Source organism: Denticeps clupeoides, chromosome 1 (assembly GCF_900700375.1).
Source record: "Denticeps clupeoides chromosome 1, fDenClu1.1, whole genome shotgun sequence".
Classification (NCBI taxonomy): domain Eukaryota; kingdom Metazoa; phylum Chordata; class Actinopteri; order Clupeiformes; family Denticipitidae; genus Denticeps; species Denticeps clupeoides.
Window position 1 is genome coordinate 6,183,999 of NC_041707.1, and position 25,825 is coordinate 6,209,823.

General features: G+C 43.9%; 1 protein-coding gene across 3 annotated transcripts; it reads left to right on the plus strand.

Moving 5' to 3' along the window:
• Positions 1-200: 200 nt before the first annotated feature.
• On the plus strand, positions 201-25,581 carry itsn2b (intersectin 2b). Of its 3 annotated transcripts, none has more exons than XM_028973801.1 (40): positions 201-435; positions 4,624-4,715; positions 5,804-5,896; positions 6,619-6,682; positions 6,831-6,997; positions 7,607-7,816; positions 8,265-8,361; positions 8,469-8,611; positions 9,410-9,473; positions 9,570-9,707; positions 9,826-9,926; positions 10,390-10,652; positions 12,020-12,169; positions 12,558-12,698; positions 12,775-12,862; positions 12,999-13,138; positions 13,887-13,967; positions 14,354-14,493; positions 14,584-15,329; positions 16,271-16,395; positions 16,480-16,637; positions 16,935-17,031; positions 17,106-17,302; positions 17,590-17,633; positions 18,350-18,516; positions 18,613-18,640; positions 18,743-18,864; positions 18,993-19,089; positions 19,197-19,391; positions 21,627-21,748; positions 22,109-22,215; positions 22,340-22,523; positions 22,608-22,706; positions 22,810-22,977; positions 23,071-23,283; positions 23,470-23,591; positions 23,719-23,801; positions 24,035-24,118; positions 24,213-24,386; positions 24,495-25,581. In XM_028973801.1, the coding sequence occupies exons 2-40, from the start codon at positions 4,709-4,711 to the stop codon at positions 24,650-24,652; spliced, it is 5,577 nt and encodes a 1,858-aa protein (XP_028829634.1). In that variant the 5' UTR covers positions 201-435; positions 4,624-4,708; the 3' UTR covers positions 24,653-25,581. The 3 variants fall into 3 exon arrangements, with proteins under 3 accessions (XP_028829634.1, XP_028829650.1, XP_028829642.1); XM_028973809.1 differs by lacking the exon at positions 201-435 and adding an exon at positions 1,646-1,675; XM_028973817.1 differs by lacking the exon at positions 13,887-13,967.
• The last annotated feature ends 244 nt before the right edge of the window (positions 25,582-25,825 follow it).

A 25,825-nucleotide genomic window follows, 5' to 3' on the forward strand; every position in this document is an offset into this window, starting at 1 on the left:
GCCAATGAGCATTCAAAGCAAATGCAGTGTTAGGAAACCCAATAATTACCTTTCAATTTACGCAGCGCGACCATCGCAGAATGGTCACAGGAACAGAAATGAAGGGAGACGCGGAGAGGGCGGTGCCCATCATAGGCACCGCCCACCCGAGGCCACGCCCACTCCGCGTATCGCTCCGCGGCCGCACACCGCCGACTCGTCAGCCATGTTGTTTTTGTGACAACTCTCGGCAACAGGTACATCCGCAGGGCCGCCGCCTCTAGGCCAGCTACGTTTTGTTGTTTTTTTTTTATTTCACATTATTTTCCTATTTTTTCAAACTCGGAGCGCACCGAAGCTCGCCCGCCGGGACACTCGTGGACGCCGACGCGGGACGCGGAGGACTTTTCAGCGGCCGGCGCTCAGTTGTCTCCGCGTATCCGCCGTGCTGAGAAAGTAAGTGAGGCTTCGCTTTCGGTACTTGAGTGCATGTGCTGAAACCACCACCACCACCAGCACCACCATCATCATCATCAGGACAATTTTGTCGTTACCCTCCAAATTAATATTCCCGGACTGTCCAACACCAGTCCGCATTCTTTTAGAAAAAAAAACCAAAAACTTATTGGTGACCTTCTGGAAGTTGTCAGCGTCTTTTCTCGTCAGGCTGATTAGCGACGACGCGTCAGTACAAAGATTCCTGCGCCGGACCCGTCGGGCCGGTTGGGCGGACAGGTGGGGAATGTGGCCCGGTGTCACTCCCGATATCAGATCGCCGCACCTCTCGGCGGAGCAGCTGCTGTCGGTGCCGCTGCCGCGTGGAAATGCGAACAGTATCGCGCACAAATATCGATGTCGGTGCTTTTTAAAGAATGAACAGGAACTTTCACTCAGACTTTCAAGGTGAAATGTTACGTAATAATATATTACTATATATAACACATATGTACAATACAGGCCAAAGGTTTGGACACACCTTCTCATTCAACGCATTTACTTTATTTTCATGACCATTTGCATTGGTAGATTCTCACTGAAAACATGTTTTATATTCCTCGTTTCCACCCTTTGCTCTCATTTACTGCTTTGCACACTGATTTGCATAGAACCCGAACTGCGCCGTCGGTTATTACTATTGGACTTTACTGGCCCGGGGCGCTGGCGGAGGTCCAGACGAGGCTTTACACGGACGCCGGTGTTGTTGTAGTCTGGGTGCCCTTTTGTCAGGTCACTGAGGGTTCAGTCCCAGTTTATGCAACACCAGTAAATAGGATGCCGTGGGACCCGCTGAGGGTCACAAGGGGGGGTGGGGCATTAATCAGCCTCCAGTGCCGCATTTGCACTCTCCCATCTTGCTCTCTTTTAGTATGAAGTTGTCTGAGCTCCACAACCCGCGGAGGGATTTAATTGACATTCTTTTTGTCTGTGAGCTTATTAAAAAGTTTCAATCTGCGACCTTGTGACGCCCCGATGTTCGTTTCTAGATTCCAGCCGCGCTGCGGCGCATCCTGCGGCGCATCCATGCTGACCTGTCAGACCGCGGGTGCACACCCCCCTCACACCACAGCCCAGGGCGGAGGGGCGGCACGCCCAGAGATGACATAAGGAACCACATTTGCCAGTGGCAGTTCCCACGTCAGCCTAGAAATGATGAAAGCCTGCTGGCGCGTCCGGTACAGTCGTCTGTGCGTCTCTGGTGTGTTGTTTTGCGCACTGTTCTGGAGACCCTGTTCACTAAGGGCTTTCTGTTGCATGCGTAATGACAGTGTTATCTTGTTTTCCCTGCGGAACGTGTTATTATGGGGTTACTCCGCGTTTACCAAAAAGCTGCTCGCTTCTCTGCTTCCGTGGGTGCGAATAAGGACCTTTTGTGCCCTATTTGGACACTTCGTGTATATTGGCCGGTCTAAATATACAATGGCTGCTTTCTCAAGATGGCTCTGAAAACATCAAATGTGGCCAACGAATAGGGATGAGGGGGGGCTCCTGAGAATACGGGCCGCTGTTAAAGAGCGGGGGGTGGTCGGGCCAAAACTGACCGGCTCTGACTGATGCGTTTATCTGTGGAGGAGCGGTGCATAAAGCAGTGATAGTCTTTGACGGTGGCGTTTTTTTTTTTTTTTTACGTCCACGGTGTGAATGCCGCCTGCTGAATGGATGGTGAGGACTTTTAAGTGCCTGAAATATCGCAGCCGCTTATGATTGCCACGTGCAATTGGATGACCAGCATTATACAATGTTGAATATGTTACTGAGAAACCAGAATTAGTTTTGTGCCGTAATAATTATATATGTATAATTACCAATAGTGGTATTAACTTATTTGTACAGTAATTCTGTACAGTAAAGTTCATAATATGTGTACGTATGCTGCATTCCAATTCACTCGTGGATTATGTTCGTATTTTTACTAGCGTAAGTCTGGCCTCCTAGTCGTCTTTGGCCCTCAAATGCTGTGAAGGTGTGTCTCTTCTGCTAAAGTATTAAGTGTACGAGCGTGCAGCACGTGCATCGTCAGCATTGGTGTTACTATGGCAACTCCACCCGGGTCAATAATAGGGCTGCACAATATATTGTTTTAGCTTCGTCATCACAATGTTCCCATATGCAATAATCACAAGATGTGCAATGTCAATTAATGAAACTGAAATCATGCGATTGTGCTACATCCCTTTATCTATTTGATTGAAAAATGTGAAATACTGTCACCCTGTTATTTAAGATCATTACTAATGAGCTCACACATCATTAACATTAGTCAGGACGTGTGGTAAGTCAACCCACGTATTAACCCCTCTCCCCTCCAAGGAATTGCTTTTAATTTTATTTATCTGGAGAATTACCAAATTATTTAATAATTAATTATTAATTTGTCTCATATCACAATATAATATTACATGGAAAACATATTGTAATGTAGAATCAGTACAAAAAAAAAGGATTTATGGTTCAGGATTATGAGCCAATTCATATTTCAGAAGGCCTGGTATGGTATTTGGACCAATATTGGTTGTTCTTACGTTTTTATTGGCTAAGAGGAATCCTGACAGATATACAAAAATGGCATAATACATTTTCAGTGCTTTTTTTTTACAACATGCTGCCTGAATAACATTGCTGAGGAACAGTGAGATGGGGCCAGTGGTGGCCCTAGCAAGTAAGGAAGCGGACTTGTAACCGAAGGGTTGCGCCTTCAAACCTCAAACCACCAACGTGCCACTGAGGTCCCCTTGATCTAGGTGTCGTCCCCACACTCTGATCCCTGGTCACCTGTCATGGCTGCTGACTAAGGGTGATGTTTAAATGCTGTGTGCTGTGGTGCAGTGATTCACAATCACTTTTTTAAAAAGAAAAATATATATGTGTGTGTATGTGATTATATATGTTTTTCAATAAACATTTGTATGCATGCTAGCTAGCCTAGACATTTCCCTGGTACTTGGACATTGAAGAAGCCCCGAGACGGCTCCAAGGCAGTACACAGCATGCAGTGTTTGGTTAGGTGTGTCAGGAATCAGGAGAGCAGAGAAAAGGCGACAACTCTGACTTTATGTTCACCTTCTCGCAGATAAAAACTAGGCTTCAGTTGTGTGTACATTTTAGGCCGTGCCTTGTATCAGGGCTCCACCCTGGCATAGGCACGTTGTAGGACGGGTGACTGGAATGCTGCAGTTTGAATGTCTTTTTACAGCAAATCTTACAATATAACAAATATATATATGTGAGTATTTTTTTATATATATATATATATATATATATATATATATATATATATATATTTGACACCAATATATTTCTCTCCTCGCGAAAATGACAGTTGTGTCACCTGAGTGAAACCACGCTTACTTGCAGCACGAGCCATTCGTTTTGGGCGAGGGTACAGAGCACACAGCAGGGTATCCACGGATCCTTAAAAAGTCCTAAATTCAATTTTCCAACAAAGTAAGGCATTAAAAATGACTAATAATCCTTAAATTTAGAGTTCAGAGACCCAACGAATAAAATAAAACAAGCCCTGGTCACTGCACACTTCCGGGTTTACTAAAAGTGCAGCCCACGTGTCTGTGCCCAGTCTGTACCACCGCAGGCGCGGAATCGAACGGGCAAGTGGTACCGACTGGGTGCTGACAGCGCGGGCATACGACCAGGGGCCTGTTTGGTGCCCTGTGCAAAACATTTTCATTTACTTATCAAGTTAAATACCCCATTAAACTTATATCGCACAGCCCTAGTGGGAGGTACGTTACAGTGCCTCAGGAGAGATAGAGCTTGCCCGATGTTGCACCTTGGGTGAAGCGACTAACATTAAGAATAGTTGTTGTGATGACGACGACGATGATGATAATGTTTATAAAGACCGTAGTATTGGTCCTTGTCTCGGAGGAAGATGTTTTTGCCTTTTTAACCAGACGCTATCTCGTCTCATTGGCTGATGCCGGTGTTTCCTACACAGGATGCATTTCAGTGGAGCGGTGTCCTCTTCCTCAACTTCTCCCTCCCTCCCCTCTCCTCCTCCTCCTCGTCCTCCTCCTCCTCCTCCTGGGCTTGTGGTCGGTGGCGTCCTCTTCTCTCCGAGCCTCGCTTGCATTATTAACGAGCGCTTGTTTCTCTTTTTGTGTGTGTGTGTGTGTGTGTGTTATACAGATGACCGTGAGCTAGCCAGCTGAGGAGTGGATCAGGACTAACCGCCCTGTGTCCCCGCCCCCCTCTCCCCATTCCACCTGCAGTCATGAATGGTAAGTGCACATCTTTGTGCTGTTTGTGTGTGTGTGTGTGTGTGTGTGTAATACGAGGTGATGAAAGTAGACGAGAACTCTCTGTGTTCTTTTTTTTTTTTCCACCATGAGGGAGAGAGACCTGCTCACCGTTTTGGTGGCCGGCGGAGGTGCAGCAGTGCGGCTCGCGACGTTTAGCTGAGAGCGGGGGAAACGCGATTGATTTGTTCTGGGCTCTGTGCGCAGCGTTTTATCCTTTTTTTTTATTACGCATGCTGTCTCTTACTGGATGTATTCTGTACTCCGGTTTGTGCTGTAATGTTGCTCATTCAACCGCTCACACCCAGCAGCGGTTGAATAGTGTTTCTCAAATTAATAAGTTGATCAGGCCAGTAGCAGAAATGGAAAATGGCATTGCCCCCATGTTACGTAACTGTAAGGTTGTGTAGCGGCGTTTGTCGTTAGTAATCTTTATCGGCCTTTAGATTGATTGATTGATTTTATTTCCGACGTTTGCAGGATTTGATCGCTCGGGCTCAGAGCGTTCTCGTCTTTGTGTTTTGTAAGCAGCCTGCCTGCTGATGGGGCTGAACCTCAGTGAGCCCAGTAAGCTGTAATTCATGCATGTCAAAAGGCAGGATTGTTGGGGCAGAGGTCAGAGACGTGGCGTTTGGCCAAAGTCTACGCTGCGTAGTGCGTACCGAAATGATATCTGCAGAAATTATAACTCATTATAATTCCGTTATCTTGGTCTACTGTTTGGCATTTGTCATTTCAGTGTTTTACTGCTTTATAAAACTATAGATGTGGCGCAGTGTAACGCCATACCTTGTTTAGTGATTCATAACGCTTATTTATACCCTTATTTATAGTATTTGTGTATGGAGTTTTTGTTGAAATGATAAAACAATTACATGGCACATTTCTTTGTAAAAATCTGTTGGATATTGTGCTTTGGTATCACGGACAACTGCACTGTGAGATGAATTGCTGAACGGATGAATCAGTATTGTGCTATGGAGTGCCACAGTGCAGGCGTGCTGAAGTAAGCAGTCGGTTGACCAGCCATCGCTGTTGGGGTATTAAGTTGGTGTACTTTGTTTTTTTAGGCGGTCGCAGCATCTGGGCCATCACTCCGGAGGAGCGGCAGAAGCATGACAAGCAGTTTGACGCCCTTCCGCCCTCCCTGGGCTACGTCTCGGGTAGGCCTGTACCCTCGCTTCATCTCATCTGCCCAGTGCCTCATCCTTGGCAGGGCTTTTTAGCTTATTTGTTCAGCATGAGTGTGAAAGTACCCGATATGCAAAAGTAATCACTCTGGACAAGAGCTGGGCGATACGGCGAAAAACTGATCACAATAAGCTTTCCCATATCGAACGATAAAACTTTTCAGATTGATTATTTATCACAAATTTTTCTTATATTTCCAGACTGAAACCGAAGACACCAGAGATAATAAACGGTTTATTAACTTGTAAAACCACGACTATCTCTGGCTTCCTCGGCTATGGCAAGCGGTTCCAACATTTAATAGCTGGAATGGATATGTATTGAAGATATCCATATTTTAATTCTTCCTGGACAAAATGAACATTTCAGATATCCACAACAAAAATCAAAAATTGCTCTTTCAGATATCCGCTACGTCATTCTTCCTAGGAGACATTACGTCAATCACAAACCTGGACTTGAATAGAAGCTATAAATTTGGGCAATTGTGAGAAAAGTGGGGTGGGGGGGGCTTCAGTAAAAAGACAGAACCACAGTGTTCTGCACTGGGTGTTCTGCACTGGGTGGGTACCATCCAGTCTTTTCTGGTATCTGAGGAGTGTAACGGCACTGCTGCAGACTGCAGTGTTGCAGCTCACCGCCCAGGAGAAGTGTCCTCAGTCACACCTTATCTTTTCCCCATATTGCTTTTTAGGGGAGCAGGCGCGCAAGTTTTTCCTGCAGTCCGGCCTGCCGTCGCCAGTGCTGGCTGATATCTGGTGAGGGGGCTTTTTACTTGTTCATAAGCTGCCCAGTTTGGCTAGTGGCCACGCCACCTCCTGTGATTAATGAATGTCCTCAGTGTTTAATGATTTCCCCCACTCCCTGTCCCATTTTTTGTCTCTCGCTCCCCGGTTTGTGGTGCAGGGCGCTGGCGGACATGAACAAAGACGGAAAGATGGACCGGCTTGAGTTCTCTATCGCCATGAAGCTGATCAAACTCAAACTGCAAGGACAGAACCTGCCCACTGCTTTGCCCATTATCATGAAACAGCCTCCGGTGCCTGCGCCCACCATTACTTCATCTCATCTTGGTACTCCAGCAGCTTTTCACTGGCTCTTGCATGTGCACTGTTGAGCCAACAGTATTGTTAGGCTCTAAAAGCTGTTAGGGAGAGAACTAATAAGAAAGCAGCGTCTGATCTGGCCATGCTTTTACCTCTGAACTTGGCCTTTAAATACAAGCATAGGGCAGTGCTCTCTGTAGTGCGGGTAGCATGCGGCCACTGCACCTGACTGTGGAGCAGAACAGATGGCAGATTAGAGGCGCACCCAATAACAGGAAGTGCAGACACCCGGTACTCTTTGTCTGTATTAAAACCCTTCAGGCACATTAGAAAAATGTCTTCTTTTTTTGAGTTAATATAATTTTTACCTAATGATTATCAGTAAATGTACACAAATGCTTATTGGTGCCCCCCACATAAACTGTTGTTCTCAACCTTATATAATTAATTTGAAAGTGAATTTTACCCATATTTTTGCTAAAACAAATGGCATGGAAAGTACACAAATATGTGTGTGTGTGTGTGTGTGTGTGTGTGTGTGTATATATATATATATATATATAAAATTTATGGGTATTAGGCAACAATATTGACTTAAACATTTTTTCTTTTTATTTTACTATTATTATTATACAGGAATGGGGTCCCTGTCAAACCTGTCCATGATGCCCATGCTGACTCCCATGCCAATGACCACATCAGTAAATACCCTGGGTCCCATGACGGCCATGTCTCCCATGGTACCTACGGCTTTATCGGCGCCTCTGATGCCCACAATCACCATGCCTGCCCTGCCTAATGGGCCAGTGACAATGCTCCAGCCGACTGCTGTGCCGCTCTCCACCAGTAAGCGAAGCGACACAAGGAATGCGGTTCGAGCTGCATTGGGTTTTGAGATGATAAGAGATTATATGAAAACGTTCTACATGTTTAAGTCGTGTATCATTTTGGATATCAGTAGTGCATTTTGCATAAAGTAGAGATCAGGAACATTTCAATGTTTTAACATTATTTTTTATTATTTCCCGTTCATATGAAAAACAATGTACCAGTGTTTTTGATATGCGAATAGTACTAAACAATAAATATATTAGTATGTTCATTTACAGTGGATAAAAATAAAGCCACGGCCTTTTATTAAATGACTGAGAACATAAAAATTATTTTATTTGGAAGCATGTTGTTATTTCTTAAAACATCTAAATATCATATGTGTATGATGTGTATGTATAGAATGTTAACAAATGCATAGTTGTAGCATAAAAACTCTTCACTTGTGTCTGTTTTTATTTAGCGCTACCTCTATCTAACACCTTCTCCTCAACCCCACTGGGCTTCTCCATGACTCCAGTGAACCAGACCCCATCTTTACTTGACCTTGGTTCAAGCAGGTATAGTTTACAGTGCAAACACAGGCAGCCTGCTGTGACTTTGTCTTATTAATTCAGTAATGTTCAGTAATGACATGTGCCATGGGCACGTTCGTTGTCCGTTTCAGCTCCACTTCCTCTTCCACTACATCTCTGGCCAGCATCTCTCCGAAGATGGGACCCTCTGACTGGGCCGTGCCCCAGGCTTCCCGGCTCAAGTACAGACAGCAGTTCAATAGCCTGGACAAACAGATGACTGGCTACCTCTCAGGTAGCTCTCCGACTCACTCTCACTAATTATCTGCAGAAACGGAAGGATTTCACTAATTCAGTGAAAGTACCTAATTACAAATTTTCATTCATTTGCCCAACACTAGAATTATCATTTTTGATCACATTATCAGGTTTGCTGCTCTAAAATCATAGCCTTGTTTTCTCTGTGTAAAAAAAAAAAAACTTTCAGTTTGCTCAATAAATAATCTCGCTAGACTGAGATTTTGCAGGTAGGAGGATCACATGATGCTTGGTGTATCCATGATGTGGCACTTTCAGCCGCTGGTTTCACATTCCACCTGAATGACTAGATAAACAGGTGGTGGTAGCCTAGTGGCTAACACACTTGCCTAACAAACCAAAGGTCCGGGTTCAAACCCCACTTACTACCATTGAGTCCCTGAGCAAGACACATAACCATGAGTGTCTCCAGAAGGACTGACCCTGTAACTACTGATTGTAAGTCGCTCTGGATAAGCGTGTCTGATAAATGCCATAAAACGTAAATATTCATTCTTAAATGACAAGCTCACGAATGTGAGTGTGGACCATGTGGATGGTGGACATTTAAATGTGACTCCACTGTCCAGATCTGATGTCTTTGTTTATCTCAGCAATACAGGCTCCTTCCAGTTAGACCTGTTTGGTTGGTGCAGGTATTGCTTTAACTTCATCTTAGCTGGGAGGTAATAGTTTGTCTGAACAGTAATTTTCTAGAAAGTTTTTTAGGTCAACAAACGAGGAGCGTTTTCACCAGTGTTTTGGACCAGTAATGTGCTGAACATGTTTGTCGCAGGTCCTCAAGTGAGGAATATCTTGGCCTCATCAATGCTTGCCCAGACCCAGCTCGCCAACATTTGGTAAGTAAATGTCATGAGTGTCCGACCACAAACTAGCTGAGAAGCTGTAACCCCTTAGTCCAACCAGTAATAATCCTGAATATTATTTTTCTTTAGGAACCTGGCAGATGTTGATAAAGACGGGAAGCTGAGACCAGAGGAATTCATCTTGGCCATGCACCTAGTGGAGATGGCAAAGGCAGGGCAACCCCTGCCCCTCATTCTACCTCCAGAACTGGTTCCTCCATCCCTCAGGTGATTCCTCCTCCACCATTCAACCCCCATGTCGTTGACTCTTTCAGTTCTGAATCATATTTATCAGTGATCAGTTTTATTTAATCACATTTTTCAATCACACTCATTTTCTTTCAAGGGGGAAAGTAGGTGACTCATTGAATGGAACAACGGCTTCCTTCTTCAGCGATCAAGCTGACGAGATGGATGCTGAACCGCCACAGAAGCCCAAGAGCAACCGTTAGCATCCTCACCACTCCACATGCCATACTGTTGATTAATCAAAGCCCTGTTCACACCGATCCACCAATCAAAACATAGCTAATTTGCATTTCTCAAACTATGGGCCTGCCGGTCTGTGGAGCCTCGCTTCAGGCAGAATCAAAGTTCAGGCAGATTGGCCGCTTCTGTCACTGCGTGGCTCTTCTAAACCCCGCCTGTTGCTACCGATTGGATGGTTTAGTGAGGTCCTCAGATTGAATAATTTATAGTGTTCTTTATTTGATCAGATTCACACCAGTTTCATATTTGGCCGGTATGATAATTTCTTGAAAGTCGTAGTTCATATTTGAGAATGTTTTGAACAGACGTGAAATAGAGTTGGTAGAAAACCTTTATATGACATTAGTTAATTTGTTCAAATATACTGTGGAGTACAGTGTGGCCTGTAGTACTGACTCCCCTCTCCCCGTGTTCCTCACAGTGACATTCGAAGATAAGTTCAAGCTGAACCTGGAACAGGGGAACGCCGTTCTGGAGAAGAAGCGGCAGGCGCTGCTGGAGGAGCAGAGGCGCGAGGAGGAGCGGCGAGCGCAGAAAGCACGGGAAGAGATGGAGCGGCGAGAGAGGGAGGTGCGTGAGCTGGAGCTGAAGAGGAAGAGGGAGGAGGAGGAGCGGATGGAACGCTTGCGTGAGCTGGAGAGGCAGCGAGAGGAGGAGCGAGTGAGGGAGCAGGAACGCAAGGAGGTGAGTTACGTCCTCTGTTGACAGGAGAATGAAAGCAATGTGGACATTTTATGTTTTACGTAGTCATTTCCAGATTAGTGGTTGCAGCTCAGGGTCGGCGATATATCTTGTAAACTCACATGCGATGTAGTTCGATTACATTTACATTTATGCCATTTGGCAGATGCCCTCTTATCCTGAGCAACTTACAACGTGCTTTCATGTTACAATTAGTGAAGTAATTAGTTGTCAGCTTGTTCCACGTGCGATGTAGTACAATTACATTTACATTTATGCGTTTTGTCAGATGTTACAATCAGTGAAGTAATTAGTTCTGGCTCACAACGACTCAAACCATGAATACAATCATTTTATTTCACTCTGTTGTAGTTTTTCTTACATAAGTCAGATTATAAGAAAGTTACAAGTCAGTCTAAGTACTTTCTAAAGAAGTAGGACTTAATTTGTTGTAGAGGCCGGATTGCATTCATTAGACCTGCTAGAAGGGAGTTACAGTAATCCAGCCGTGAGATTACTTGGGACTGAACGAATATCTGGGTGATCTGTGTTGATAGATAAGGGCGGAACCCTATGATGTTGTAGAGAAGGAATCTACATGAGTGGGAAAGATTGGTGATGTGAGTTGGTTGTCTGTAGTTACTCCAAGGTTTCATGTCGTTGCAGAAGGAGAGATCTGTGAGTAGTTCAGGTAGATAGCAAGATCCTGATGTGATGAAGAATCTGCTGGAATGCATATAAGTTTGGTTTTGGTGGAATTGAGTTTTAGATGGTGGGCTGCCAAGATGAAATGTCAGTTAGACATGCAGACATTTTCGATGCAGCATGAGTTGTGTGTCATTCGCATAGCTGTGGTAGGATAACCCATATGAGGAAATGACCTTACCAAGCCATCTAGTGTGGAGGGAGAAAAGGAGAGGTTCCTGAGAAATGCCAGTGGAGAGTCTGCATGAAGCAGACATGGATCCTTATCAAGCTATATCAGTAAATGACTGGTTGTCATGGTTGTTCTTCAGACAGCTCGTAATTTGTTTTTGACTTTCAAAAAGATTCAAGGCCTCTAATGAAAGATGGAGGCGGATGATAATGAATATAAATTCATTGTATTGGCATCATTTTGTGCAATAAAGGGTAGAACATTTTTCACTTATATAGTGAAATGCAGGAAATGTCATGGCATTGAGAAATGTATTGTGATATAGCTGAAAAAATATTGCAATATTATTTTAATCCCAGCCTTAATTGCAGCTGTTTAAGATGTGTGTTTTGTCACAGATTGTAGAAAAACCTTTTCCAAATAAAAACAAATGCATGAGACAAGATTTTAATATTTGCAAGTGAGCTTCATGTTTTTTTATTGTACATCTCAGGCAGCTCAGAAAGAAATGGAGCGCCAGAGGATGCTAGAATGGGAGAAGAGGAAAAAGCAGGAGCTGCAGAGGAAGAAGGAGGAAGAGCAGGAGGACGTCCTCCAGCTCCGGGCCAGGAAGAGGGGCCTGGAGATGGAGCTGGAGGCCGTGGTAAGACTTCACCTCAACATTCTCATTATGAATGTTTGCTGTTCCCTCGTTTCTTGGTCCTATATTTTTATATCATATTTTAGATTATATTTTTGTGAAAAGGTTTTGTGTACAGTTATTGGCATTTCTATTACATTTTTGAACTTTTATTGCATGTTTGAACTTTTAATTTGTAATATACATGGACATTACTAAGGATTTCATGATTAGCCCAGGGTGCCTCTGTGTGTCTCTTCTAGATGTCCTCCAACGTAAATTCTTTCTGAGAGAATTAGATTTAGATTAGTAGTTCATAAGCAGTATGTACCTGGGTACAGAAAGATCACAGCAGGCTTCTATTGACAATTAGTGAAGTAAAACCAAAATGACAATATTATCTTCAACCCAGAGTGACAAGCACAAACAGATCTCCAATCGTCTTCGGGATGCTCAGAGCAGGAAGTTGGTGCAAAAGAGCAAACTGGATGAGATCAACCAGATGAGGGATGGTCAGATTCTGGAGATTAACGCCCTACAGAGCACATTTGAGGTACGGTATTTCTGTTTAAACCTTGATAATGGTGAGATCGTGTAGAGTGATTTCATGATGGATTATCTTCTCTCAGGAGTTTCAGAGGACTTTCTCTCAGTTGTCTGCGGAGCAGAAGAAACTTCACGAGAAGCTGCGCAACGTTAGCCTGAACAATATGCCAAGTAAGACACCCCTTCAGGTTCTTACCTCCCGTTTTAAATGTATATTCAGACTGAAATAATATTTGGAAACCTGGCCGAGATTGTAATGTGTGTGTGATACAGTTATGACTGAAATTTGCACGACTCTTAACTACAGATGTTACCATGACAACGTTACAAAACAACGTGACTGAGAAAGATCTTACCTGCCGAAAACTGAAGGAGAGGCTGGATGCCTTGGAGAAGGAGACTGCAGCAAAATTGGCAGATATGGATCAGTATAAAAATGACATCATGGTGAGTTGGCCATGATGTCATGTAGATTACACGTTTTACTACACACACCATAATTAATCAATTAACCAGAATTATCCAGTTTTACTGTTCTTACGACAAGACAGTAGCTCCTAGATTGATTTTTAACTAACACTATTCAGTACCTGCAGGTTTTCACCATGTATTAATTGCAGCAATATTGTGCAGTCGCTGCAGCTTTTGCACAAATTTGACCAAATTGTGCAAAGCATGGTCTCTTGTGAATGAACAAAAAACTTTAATTTTAACATGGATTGAGAATTATTTTTTTAATTTGTGTTTATATATTTTTTATGTGCATTTTTTATTGTTTTCTAGAATATTTAGTATAACACAAGTATAACAAATGTTCGTTGCCAAGGTTACAGAACAGTGCATTTATTCATTTAAAAAGCTGTGAAATCTGTTATTTTATGCCTTTATTGTGAAATCCTGGAGGTACTGGAGTATTCAAAGAAAAAAAGAATACAATGGCGTTCTTCAAATCATGAATTTTTCTTCTTTCATCTGGAATGGAGGGATTGATTTGAAGAATCCCACAGTAGGCAGTATGTTTGCTCGTTGTACTGTGCCACGTTTATGAAATGTGCTCTTCCCTTTGCTTGACTTTCCACTCTTTGCATGACAGCAGGGTTGAAGATCACCACTAGTGATAGCCCGCCTGTGCCCCTATTAACATGCTGTAGGCCTCTGTCCTGTTCTCTCTGTCTCTCCCTGATGGGCGGTGCAGTCGGGGGATGTGGATGACTGTGTGCTGCAGGGCCTTCTCTCTTTGCTCAGCTGCCTTAGCACTCTCTTCCGCCTTATGAAGGTTACCTTCCTGCCTCTCTGCTGTGTAGTAACACTCCATTTCATCTCTGTTTGGCCTTTAATGATGGACAGTGAACTAATTTTTCCCCTCAAAAAAAATTTCAGTAAAATAAGTGTATGTGAATTAAAAAATCTTGATATTAATTTTATCCTCACCCATTGTTTTATTCAGTGTATTGTTGGTGAACAGCTTTCTGTTTTTGAAAATGTGCTTTATAAATACATTTATGATTATTATTATTAAATTAGATAGTTAAATTAGTATGCAATATTTACCGTTCATGCATGCAGTACCTTCGTACTGCATTACATCCCAAGCACTATAACATTGTGATCAGTGTGTAGAGCGTGTAATTGCACGTGGAGTGAAGGTTTCTCGTTTCTCAGGATCTGAGAGACAGCCAGAAGAAGCAGCAGACCGCTCTGGAGAAGCTGCGCAGCATCAAAGAGGACAAGCTCCAAGAGCTGAAGAGACGTAAGCAAGACTTGCAGGAGAAGAAGAAGAAGGAGGAGGAAGAGGAGCAAAGGTCAGACGAAATAAAAATCTCTTCAGTTAGATGTGAAGGAATAGTGAAAAAAAAAAAAGTTTCTTAGCCATTCCTGATCTTCACCTGCAGACGCGTGAAGGAGGAGAAGGAGCGGCAGTGGCAGGAGAAGCTGCGCCGGGATGAGGAGGAGAAGCAGAGGAGGCTGCAGGAGGAGCGGGCCGCCGAGCAAAGGGAGCAGGAGGAGCGCGAGAAGCAGGCCCGCCTGCAGGCCGCCAAGGAGAAGGCGGAGAGGGAGCGCCGGGAAAAAGAGGAGGAGGAGAGGAGAAGAAAAGAGGAGGAGCGGAGGGAGAAGGAGAAAAGGAGGCAGGAAGAGGAGGAGCGGAAGAAGAGAGAGGAAGAGAGGCGACAGCTGGAGGAGGAGCGTAGGAAACTGGAGGAGGAGAGGAGAAAACTGGAGGAAGAGAGGAGAAGGCAAGAGGAGGAGCGGTTAAGAAACGAGGAGGAGAAAAGGGAGGAGGAGAGACAACGACAGGAGGAGAGACGATTGGAGGAGGAGAGGAGGCGGGAGGAGCGAAAAAGACTGGAGGGGGAGAAGAGGAGGAAAGAGGAGGAGGACAAAAGAAGGGAGAGGGAAGAGGAGGAAAGGCGGCGACAGCGGGCCCAAGAAGCAGCAGTCAGGGACGCAGAGGAAAGAAAGCGACTGGAGGAGGAGGAGAGGAGGAGAAAAGAGGAGGAGCGAAAGAAGGAGGAAGAAGAAAAGCGGAAGAAGGAGGAGGAAGAGGAGGCTGCTGCCAAACAGAGGCCACAGAACACTGGGAAGTCAGACATCCAGGAGAAACTTGTTGCTCTTCTCCGTGGTTTTGAGGAGAGAAAAGGTACAGGTCAAAGTTCGTGTCTGTTGAAGTACTTACACGGGGCAGGGGCAGTGGTGGCCTAGCGGTTAAGGAAGCGGCACCGTAATCAGAAGGTTGCCGGTTCAAATCCCGATCTGCCAAGGTGCCACTGAGGTGCCACTGAGCAAAGCACCGTCCCCACACACTGCTCCCCGGGCGCCTGTCATGGCTGCCCACTGCTCACCAAGGGTGCTGGTTAAAAGCAGACGACACATTCCGTTGTGTTATTTATTTATATCTACTTATGAGTACTTACATTAACCTCCTGTAGTGTACCATAAATTAAGAAGTTAATGAACTTGAATAATTTGATTAATTAATTTCCAGGTGACTTCTTTCCAGTTGTTCATATTTTATATCAGGTTTAGTGGTCCCCTAATACTGTATCTGAAGTCTGTTTCCAAAATCCGGCCTGGGTGCAGAATTACAGTCACTTTGATCCAGTCACACAATGACATTTCCCCAGGATGCGCCAATTCTGTAGCTTTAAATGCTAATGAGGAGGAGAGAGGCGGGACGAGGAGGGGAGTGGCCTATAGAAGTTGAGGGGGCATTTGCGGAAATAACGTCATCAACACCATTCATTTTTATGATAGGGGACTTTTAACGTGGTTATGAAGAATCCATGGAAAAAATCTAATCTTTTTTTATTGTCATCAGATATTCACAAAATTGTTTCAGGCTCATGCACATTTATGTTTTTAAAAAAAGCGACACTAATATAATGGGTAAATATAATAATGTTAGTATTCAGTATACAATTTGTACTTCCACTGTATAGTCTATGTTGAATTTTTGTTCTGATTGCAGACTACTGACACCCTCAGCAGTAATTAATACTAAGCTGCTGATGAATCATTAAAGTCCTTGATCCTGATGTAAAGCAGCTGCTTAATGATGGCACTTTTGGTCTCGCTTGGCAGGCGGGCGACAGCCTCGGGCGACAGAGCACAGGAAATCTGCTGCCCTCACCACTTTTAAGGCCCTGTATCCATTTGCGGCCCGGAATGACGAAGAGCTCTCCTTCGGAGCAGACGACCTGATTGAGGTAAATCAGTCGCTTCGTCCTCCTCGCCCCCACCCTTTCTCTTTTTCTGTGCATCGTTCAATATGTTCTCACTTGGTCCGTAAGGTGGATGAGACGATAGAGCGGGAGCAGGGCTGGCTGTACGGCAGCCGGCAGGGCAAGATGGGCTGGTTCCCTGAGAGCTACGTGGAGAAACAGTCCAAACCTGTACCTCCCCCCAAGATAGCCCTGAAACCTCAGATCTCTAACTCTGTGTCCTCCAGGTAGGTGGAGAGTGCCTTGTGGGTGAGGGTGGTAGTAGCCTAGTGGGTAACACACTCGCCCATGAACCAGAAGAGCCAGGTTCAAATCCCACTTACTACAACTGAGTCCCTGACCAAGACATTTAACCCCAAGTTGCTCCAGGGGGGGACTGTCCCTGTCACTACTGATTGTAAAACGCTCTGGATAAGGGCGTCTGATAAATGCTGTAAATGTAAATGTTGTGCTGGACAGTTTGCTGAACTTCCTTGAAACCCTGGTTTGGCATCTGGTTTAACATTTGCTCTTATGTCATATAGCAAACCAAGTGACCTGGCCATGCCTGGTGTGTCCAGCCAGAACTCTGCCTTCACCCCGACTCACGCTCTGAACTCCACCCCTGCAGAGCATGGACAGGTATTTCCGCTTCGCAGTCTTCGTTTTGTGCTCGATCTCCCCAAGTGAATAAACGTGAGGGAATTCCTCCTCAGGTGGTGGGGAATGTTCAGGCCCGTGCTCTGTGCTCGTGGACGGCCAAGACTGACAACCACTTGAACTTCTCCAAGGATGACGTGATCACCGTGCTGGAGCAGCAGGAGAGCTGGTGGCTGGGCCAGCTGAACGGAGTGCAGGGCTGGTTCCCTAAATCTTACGTCACCGTGTTGAGTGCCAGCGACATGCAGGCAGAGTAAGCGCCTAAACAGACACCTTTGGTTTAGAAACCTGTAACCTTGAACATATTTGTTGAGTTAGTGCCTGTCTGTGTACTGTAAATCTGGATTTAGGAGATAACCCAGGTGTTCTTATAAGGAATTTAGGAATTCAGTCACGTGGCCAGGGAATCTAAGAAAATGCCAGAGAGGGTTGAATACTTTACAAACCACCCTTCATTAAAGTTTTCCATTGCCAGTTTCATTAGATGGATGGAGATGGAGTGTGTAATTTTTAAAAATTTTCTTTTTGCTTTGACGACAGGTCAGCTGATTGCACTGATGCCACAGATGAGACGCAACAAGAGGGTAGGTGTGAAAAAACAGCCATAGATAATTTATTTAGAGTAGTATTGTAATCAAGTAGAAGATTTTTCATGTTTAAAACAGTTGATAATACAGTTCTTGTTTAATAGCACGGATTATTACTTATTGGTTTCCTTTTGTTATTTGAACTGAATCCTTCCTCGTTCTTGGCAGCTGAAAACTGCTGAACTGTGTGCATGTCTGCAATATTGATTTTGGCTCATGTCTGCATTAAAATTGCAATTGCATCTTGAATCTGAGATTAGCCAAGCTAATCTGAAAATGCTCCCGGCATCATCTATATGTATAAACATTTTTTCCTTAATAAAGTAAATCCGACTACACAATTGGAAGCCCAGTCACTGATCAAAATCTTCTCAGCTCAATGAAGGAACAGGCTGGAAAGTGGAGGAGACAACTAGTATCACTTGTATTTGTCATCTTAATGAAATTTACTCTTCAATGCAAAAGCTTTTTTAAATTTAGTGTTTCATTCTGTGACTGATTGTGAGCATGCAAACAAAAAGCAATTTTTCCAGACCACTGTAAATAGAAGGCAGATTAATAAATAGGACAGAACACAAATGTATTAATCTGATTTAAACATTTGATTATTATTATTCTTTTTTACATCAGTATTCATTGTAACAGTATTTAAAAATGTCCCTAGTGACATTTTCCATGGTTCCATGGTTTTTCATATGGTTTTTCCCAATCAGAGTATGTGGCGCTGTACAGATATGAGAGCCCTGAGCCTGGGGATCTGACGTTCAGCGAAGGGGACACCATTGTGGTGACAGAAAAGGAGGGGGAGTGGTGGAAAGGCTGCATTGGAGACAGATACGGACTGTTCCCCTTCAACTACGTCAAGCCCAAGGAGGCAGAAGTAAACGATGTTCTCCACTCTATACATATTATAGTACAGATGTTTTAAAACTGGTCTGTTCTTTATAAGGTTCTTTATGTATTTTTCTTTAAACAGACAAAGTCTGGAACGTCTAAGAAGCCAGGTACATGCAAACTATTTTAGGAATAACTTTTATTTTGCTACCTTACATTTGCTTTCTGTTTTAAGTTGAATATGTCTCACGGTGATTTTTCACTTCCTTCAGAGATCGCCCAAGTAACAACAGCATATACAGCCACAGCAGCAGACCAGCTGAGCTTGGCACCAGGTCAGCTCATCGTCATCCTCTCCAAAGGCCCTTCAGGCTGGTGGACGGGAGAGCTGCAGGTTAGTGGCACAGCATTAACTGCTGAACTGTGAACCAATGCCTTGTGAAATGCAACTAAGCAAAATGTAGTCGCATTAAATGTTGTACGGAGTTCCTTTATTGGTTTGTTTGCTTTTCTGGAATGTAGGCAAGGGGTAAAAAGCGTCAGAAGGGCATCTTCCCTGCAAATCATGTCAAGCTGTTGGGTTCCAACAGCGGGAAGTCAACCCCAGCACCTGCCACAGGTAATATCAGCTTGGGCATTTATCCAAGGTGACATCCTGTTTGTTGATGCCAGAATTTCTGCTGCCTGCACAAGGTGTCACGACGTCTCCTTTTCTCCCATCCCCAGTCTGCCAGGTCATTGCCATGTATGACTACACAGCGGCCAACCAGGATGAGCTCAGCTTCTCCAAAGGCCAGCTCATCAGTGTTCTGGACAAGAGTAGTTCCGATTGGTGGCGAGGAGAACTCAATGGCATCACCGGCCTGTTCCCCACCAACTACATCCAAATGACCACAGCAGATATGGACCCCAGTCAGCAATGTAAGTAGAGCTGTCTGACCATCCATTGTCCTTGTGGCTGGAAGAATTCTGTAGAACATTCTACTTCATCAGTGATGAATACAATGTTCCAAATATTTTACATGGCTCCAATTAACACCATTTTTTTTTCTTTTTATATCTTAATAATATCTTGTGCGTGGTGTGACAGTTTTTAGCAAATTTCTCCTAATCTGGTTCTATTGTAACATATGTATGGCTAAAATTACCTTTGCAGGGGTTGTCATGAATGTATGTTTGGTGATAGGGTCATATTATACTTTGTCAACACATGGTTATGTATATGAAGTATAATTTCCTCGATCAATTTATTGTTGCAAAATAGCTAAACACACTATGCTTAGTTTTGAACATTTTTGTTGGCCATTTAAAATCATTTGAAGCCCACCTTTATTAACAGCCATCATTGTCTTTGTTTTTTTTTTCTGTCCACCCGTCCTTTCCATCTGTTCTGCTTCAACCTGAATTTTGTACTGAAATTTTCCCCTTTTCTTTCTGCTCCTCTTCCACTCATGTTTCTTCTCCAGGGTGGTAGCGCTGCTGCTTCTTCCTCATCCTCCCTCTCTCAGCATCTCTCAGAGCTCCATTTCATGCTCTCTTTGGGCAAGAGGCTGCCGAGGGCGACTCCTTTACTAACCCTGTCCGTCCTGGCTTTCACTGTGTTAATGTGGCATTTCTTTACGTTGAATGTACTAAACACAACCCCACCGCCGCCAAGACTGGCTGCTTTTGATCGAGATTTATATTTTTAGATTAGTATTTAAATCGAGAGATAGTGGGTGTTTCTGTGACATTCCCTTTGTCTGCAGTGCATACCACTTCTCTGCCTCTGGCTTTGTTGTGCTCAGCGTGTAAATGGTGGAAACTCACACAAAACCCACTATCTTTCAGCAGATTCGTTGGTGAGATCTGCCGACTTGTGTATTCCCACAAGTTAAAGCTGCCTCAGTGATCAGTCAGATTGAAAGTAACTCCGAAACATGATTCTATAAAAACTGTAAGAAGCACAACAATCTGAAAAATGTGCAAGTCATTAAATGGCACACAGAAATTTTATTTAGAATTTTACTCAGGCACTTTCAGATTTTGATTATTCATTTGAAACATGTATTAAAACAGTGGTGTCATTATATTGTTTACATATTATTTTAGCTTTTTAAAGCCATATATAGAGTTTTGCAGTGGCTTTAAGCAGGGTCATTACTTAAAATGTATATTTTACCCATAACAAATGTCAGAAATGTGTGCAATAGTCTTACAGTATAAGTTGTTCTAAAATGCTGCTATCCCCTTTACTTTATGCCTTATTTTGGAGGGGAAATATTTGCTACATGTCAGCGCAATTTCTGTGCATGATTGGCCTTTTATGTAAAATTCTATGCAAAAGTATGGTGTGTGTGTGGTCCTAACGGCACTTAATGGAACAATATGGGTCTTGGATTTGTTTGATTTATTTTTCTATATGTGATCAATTAGACATTAAAGGATTTTTGAAATAAAAAGTGCAGCAGTGTCTGTCATCCCTGTGATCAGCTCCTGTTGTAATCCTTGCAATGGTTTTGAAATTGTCAAATCGTGCACTGCAGTGCCTTTAGTTGGACGAACAGCGCTGTTACCGCTGTGTTTCATGTACACACAGTAGACTGGGAAGACTGGAATTAAGAGGGGAATCTGTATTTATCCTTCCAGACATGTGTTCAGTCTCCATTCCTATCAGCACACCCTAGTATTTTGGTACAAACAGATTTCCTTTCCGCAAGTGTGGTGCACATGTAGTGCATTCTGGGAGACATCATCAAGAGCGAGGCGAGGTCGGGTAGGTGCGGAGAAGGGAGAATGAGTTTGCACAGAGGGAACAAACTGCATTTTTTAAGACTTTGGGATGAGGAGGATGAAATCGGCTCTAAAGAAACCTCCGGTTTCTCAGAGGGTCGGCAGGACTGTGAAAATGGGGGTTCTCCTCTAGGTAAGATTCCACCGCTGCGCCTTTTCTCCTGTGCCCTTGGTGAGATCTGTCCCTTCTTCTCCAGTGTGTGCATGTCTAAAGACCCACAGCTCTCTGCTCTACTCCAGAAGCAGGGGGTCTCCATGTGCCTGGTGGTCTCCCCGACTTGTGCTGTGTGTATGTCTGTAGGTGGTTGTGTTGCTCTCTTTTTGAGTGAATTTGTTGTGCGGGAACAGCTGGATTAGGTGACTGCAGCTGCTGTGTCTCTGTAGGGTGTGCCGACCTGAACAGTTTGGACAGCCTGAGTCCTCAGGAGAGGAAGCGGCAGGGCTACATTCATGAGCTCATGGAGACAGAGGAGAAGTATGTGGATGATCTGCAGCTGGTACTGGAGGTAACGGAACACATCCAGGCACAGGACAGCGAAGCCTGGCATATTGGTTTGGGAAAAATTTTAATGAAGCTCATGAAATGCATTAAGCCATGTCTGATTTAAGAATAAGTTTAAGTATACTGGTACTCAGGGGTGAAAGTAGTGCAATCCAGCACTGACTTTTCAGAACATTGATTCCGATGACCTAACGTGTGTTTAGAACATCTGAAGCAACTGGTTTTGAATGTAAATTTTCCACAATTCCCCAGCCTACTTTCATCCATGAGTGTATTTCACCACTCTATCATAGTAATGGTGTAATTATTTTAGAAGTGAATGTTGATTTTACGTTGTGCTGATTTAATTGGCCCTTTTGTGCAGGTCTTCCATAAGCCCATGTCTGAGTCCGGCCGTCTGACTGAACAAGAGATGGCAATGATATTTGTCAACTGGTGGGACCTAATAGCGTCCAACAACAAGCTGCTGAAGTGGGTATTCTAAATCTGTGGTGTTCAGAAAGCATTTGGCGCAGTACACTGTACTGTCCTGTTCCCATTATTCCCTTAGGGCAAAAGTTAAAACGTTTTGTGTGTGTTTGCCTGTATGTTGAAGAGCCCTGCGTGTGAGGAAGAAGATGGGTGGGGATAACATGCCAGTGCAGATGGTTGGTGACATCCTGGCATCGGAGCTGTCCCACATGCAGGCTTATATTCGTTTCTGCAGCTGCCAGCTCAACGGTGCCGCCCGGCTTCAGCTCAGAACCGATGAGGACCCCGATTTCAAGAACTTCCTGAAGGTGCAGCCCCCAAGAGCACAGCTATACCTGGCTTCACTTACCTTATTGGTGCTTCACTGCATTTGTGTGAATTTTCCCCAACAGAAAATCGCCACAGACTATCGCTGTAAAGGGATGCCCCTCTCCAGTTTTCTGCTGAAGCCTATGCAGAGGATCACTCGGTACCCTCTACATATCAAAAATGTAAGGCCATTGCTGTCTTTTGGTTCAGACCGAACCAAACCGTATTAAGTTATACCTTAAATACCTTAAATTCTGTGTTTGTGTGTCGTCGTGCTCGCTCCAGATCTTGGAGAACACCCCGGATACCCACACTGACTACACACAGCTGCTGGAGGCCCTGGAGAAGGCAGAGGAGCTGTGCTCCCAGGTGAACGAGGGCGTGAGGGAAAAGGAAAACTCGGACCGACTGGAATGGATCCAGAATCACGTACAGCTTGAGGGAGTCACAGAGGTAGGAGCAGTTGGTGCAAATGGGGACATGTTCGACCCCACATTGCAAACTACTTTCATTTGCTGACATTCATGATATCCGTGTTGCCTTTAGAACCTGGTGTTCAACTCGTTGACCAACTGCTTGGGTCCTCGTAAGCTTTTGCACAGTGGGAAAGTGTACAAGACAAAGAGCAACAAGGAACTTTATGCCTTCTTATTCAACGACTTCCTGCTCCTGACCCATGCTGCCAAGCAGTTCACCTCCTCGGGGCAAGAGAAGTTGTTCAGTACCAAGTCCCACACTCAGTTCAAGATATACAAGGCGGTGAGGCTCTTCATGGTCTATCACTACGGTACTGGTGTGGGGATGTGGTTTTGGAAAATACTATGTTTAACTGATATAGAATATAGATATTGTCCTCATCAAAAAAATATTTACATAATTGGAATGTAAATTCTGCTTAGATGTTTGGGATGATATTCACTGTTACGATTGTAATGTTTTTGGCAGCCAGTATTTTTGAACGAGGTCCTGGTTAAGCTGGCCTCCGACCCCTCTGGTGACGAGCCTGTGTTCCACATCTCCCACATAGACCGAGTTTACACGCTTAAGACTGAGAACATCAATGAAAGGTGGGTTTCATCGTATAAATATGAATTGACGGGAAAGCTGTTGCGTATAGTTTTCACTATTTTGGGGGCAAATGATGGGGCCGTGACTGTTCAAATCAATCATGTTTTGCATTCCTCTCTTAAAAAGAACTGCTTGGGTCCAAAAAATAAAATCCGCATCTGAAGAGTTCATTGAGACGGACAAGAAGAAGAGGGAGAAGGCTTATCAGGGTAAATGTGTTTCAACTTCCCTTACATTTATGGCATTTATCAGACGCCCTTATCCAGAGCAACTCAGGGTTAAGTGTCTTGCTCAGGGATACCATGGTAGTAAGAGGGGTTTGAACACGTGATTTTGTGTTCTTCTGGTTCATAGGCGAGTGTTACCCGCTAGGTTACTACCTTCCTTGGTAGTACCGGATGCTGCATGCACTGATGTATTCATTTCTAACACTGTTCTTCAGCTCGATCTATGAAGGCCACTGGCATAGGTCGCCTGCTCGTCACCATTGTTGAAGCTACTGAACTCAGATCTTCAAAGCCCAATGGTATGACCTTTCTACCTCCGACCATCCACTTTGTCTTCTCTGCATTGCTTCTGCAATAATGTGTAATCTCTGTCCATTTATCGTGTTTCCACAGGAAAGAGTAACCCTTACTGCGAGGTGACCATAGGTGCACAGTGCTACACATCTAGAGCGCTCAATGACTCCACCAACCCCAAATGGAACTTCAACTGTCAGTTCCACATCAGGGACGTGTATCAGGATGTGCTGTGCATCACCATTTTTGAGCGAGAGCAGTTCACTCCTGATGGTCTGTTTTTACTAACCAACATCAACTGCTAATTTGAGGTTAATGTCGTAACATTTCCTGCAAACGTCATAATTGTATCATTTTTTTGGTTTTTCTTGCTCACTGTAGACTTCTTAGGCCGTGCAGAGCTGCCTGTGGCCACCATTAAAAAGGAGCACGAGCTGAAGGGCCTGACAATGAAACGCTTGCTGCTGCATGAGGTTCCGACGGGAGAGGTGCGGGTCCGGCTGGACCTGCAGCTCTTCGACAACAAAAGCCCCAGATGATATTGGCCCAGAGCACCAACTTACTACTGAGCCACTCTGATCTTCCACACCCTCGCCTTGCCTTAATAAGCCCTTAACTACTGCAGAGCACACTACTGGACGTGTGGACAACTTCAGCTAACGTTGACAACTTGGGCACTCTTGTTTTGGGATTAACATGACTTTGCCAAGCCTTGTAAAATTACAGCATTTTACATTTTAAATATTTTAAGTAATATAAGAAGGACTGTGGGGGTGTAGGTGATAGTTTACCACTGGAACTTAGAAATATCTCAGGATTTCTACATTTTGTGACAGTCACTGTCGGATGGTATTACTGTTATGCATTGTTCTTTGAATGCATTTTCTTAGTTGCTTTGTCTGCCATATTTCGCTATTCACAAGCATTATCGCTCCTTGCTTCATAGCTCCAAATGACTTTTTGCACCAGTGATTTTATGCTTTTAAATTTTGAAATGAAATAACAAGGGGAGATTTGTGAACTGTAGGCACATAAATGGAGGTGAGAGAAAATCGGAAAAAATGATTGTACAGTCAAACCACTGTTGATTTGTTTGCTGGAATGATTCCCCCCCAATTTTATTTATTTTAATTTATGTGTCGTTGACTATCCACAGGCTATAACAGACCTGTCTTGTGAAGGATTATCAGACTGGTTTCATCAACTCTGATGGTAGTTCGGACAGAAGTTCTCCAACGAGCTGCTTCTCTGTGATTCCTGTTACTCACGTCATTAGTTGCACATTTTGACTGTATTGATGTGGAAATCCATGTTATGTATGTTTTTAAAGACTGTTATGGTGATGTGGAGAAATTGTCCGTACTCTGTGGTGACCTTGGCCACTTTATGCAAGATGAACAGTCAGTGGGATGCTAGCAGGCACCCAGAGGAGTCGAAATAAAATTATTTGAAACCAGTAGAATAATAATTTTTATGTCTCGTGGTAGTGCTTGAGTGTGTTCTTGTTTGCTTTACTGCTTAAACTGACATGCTATGTCTTCATATACACTACCCATCAAAAGTTTGGATGCACACATAGAACAAAGACACCCGGACTACGAACTAACACGTGAGGTTATGTAACAAAAATATATAGCAAACAATGCAAAAAAATAAGTATTTGTGGCTCTTTAAAGTTGGAGATTTTGCAGCATTTCACACTCTTGGGTTCT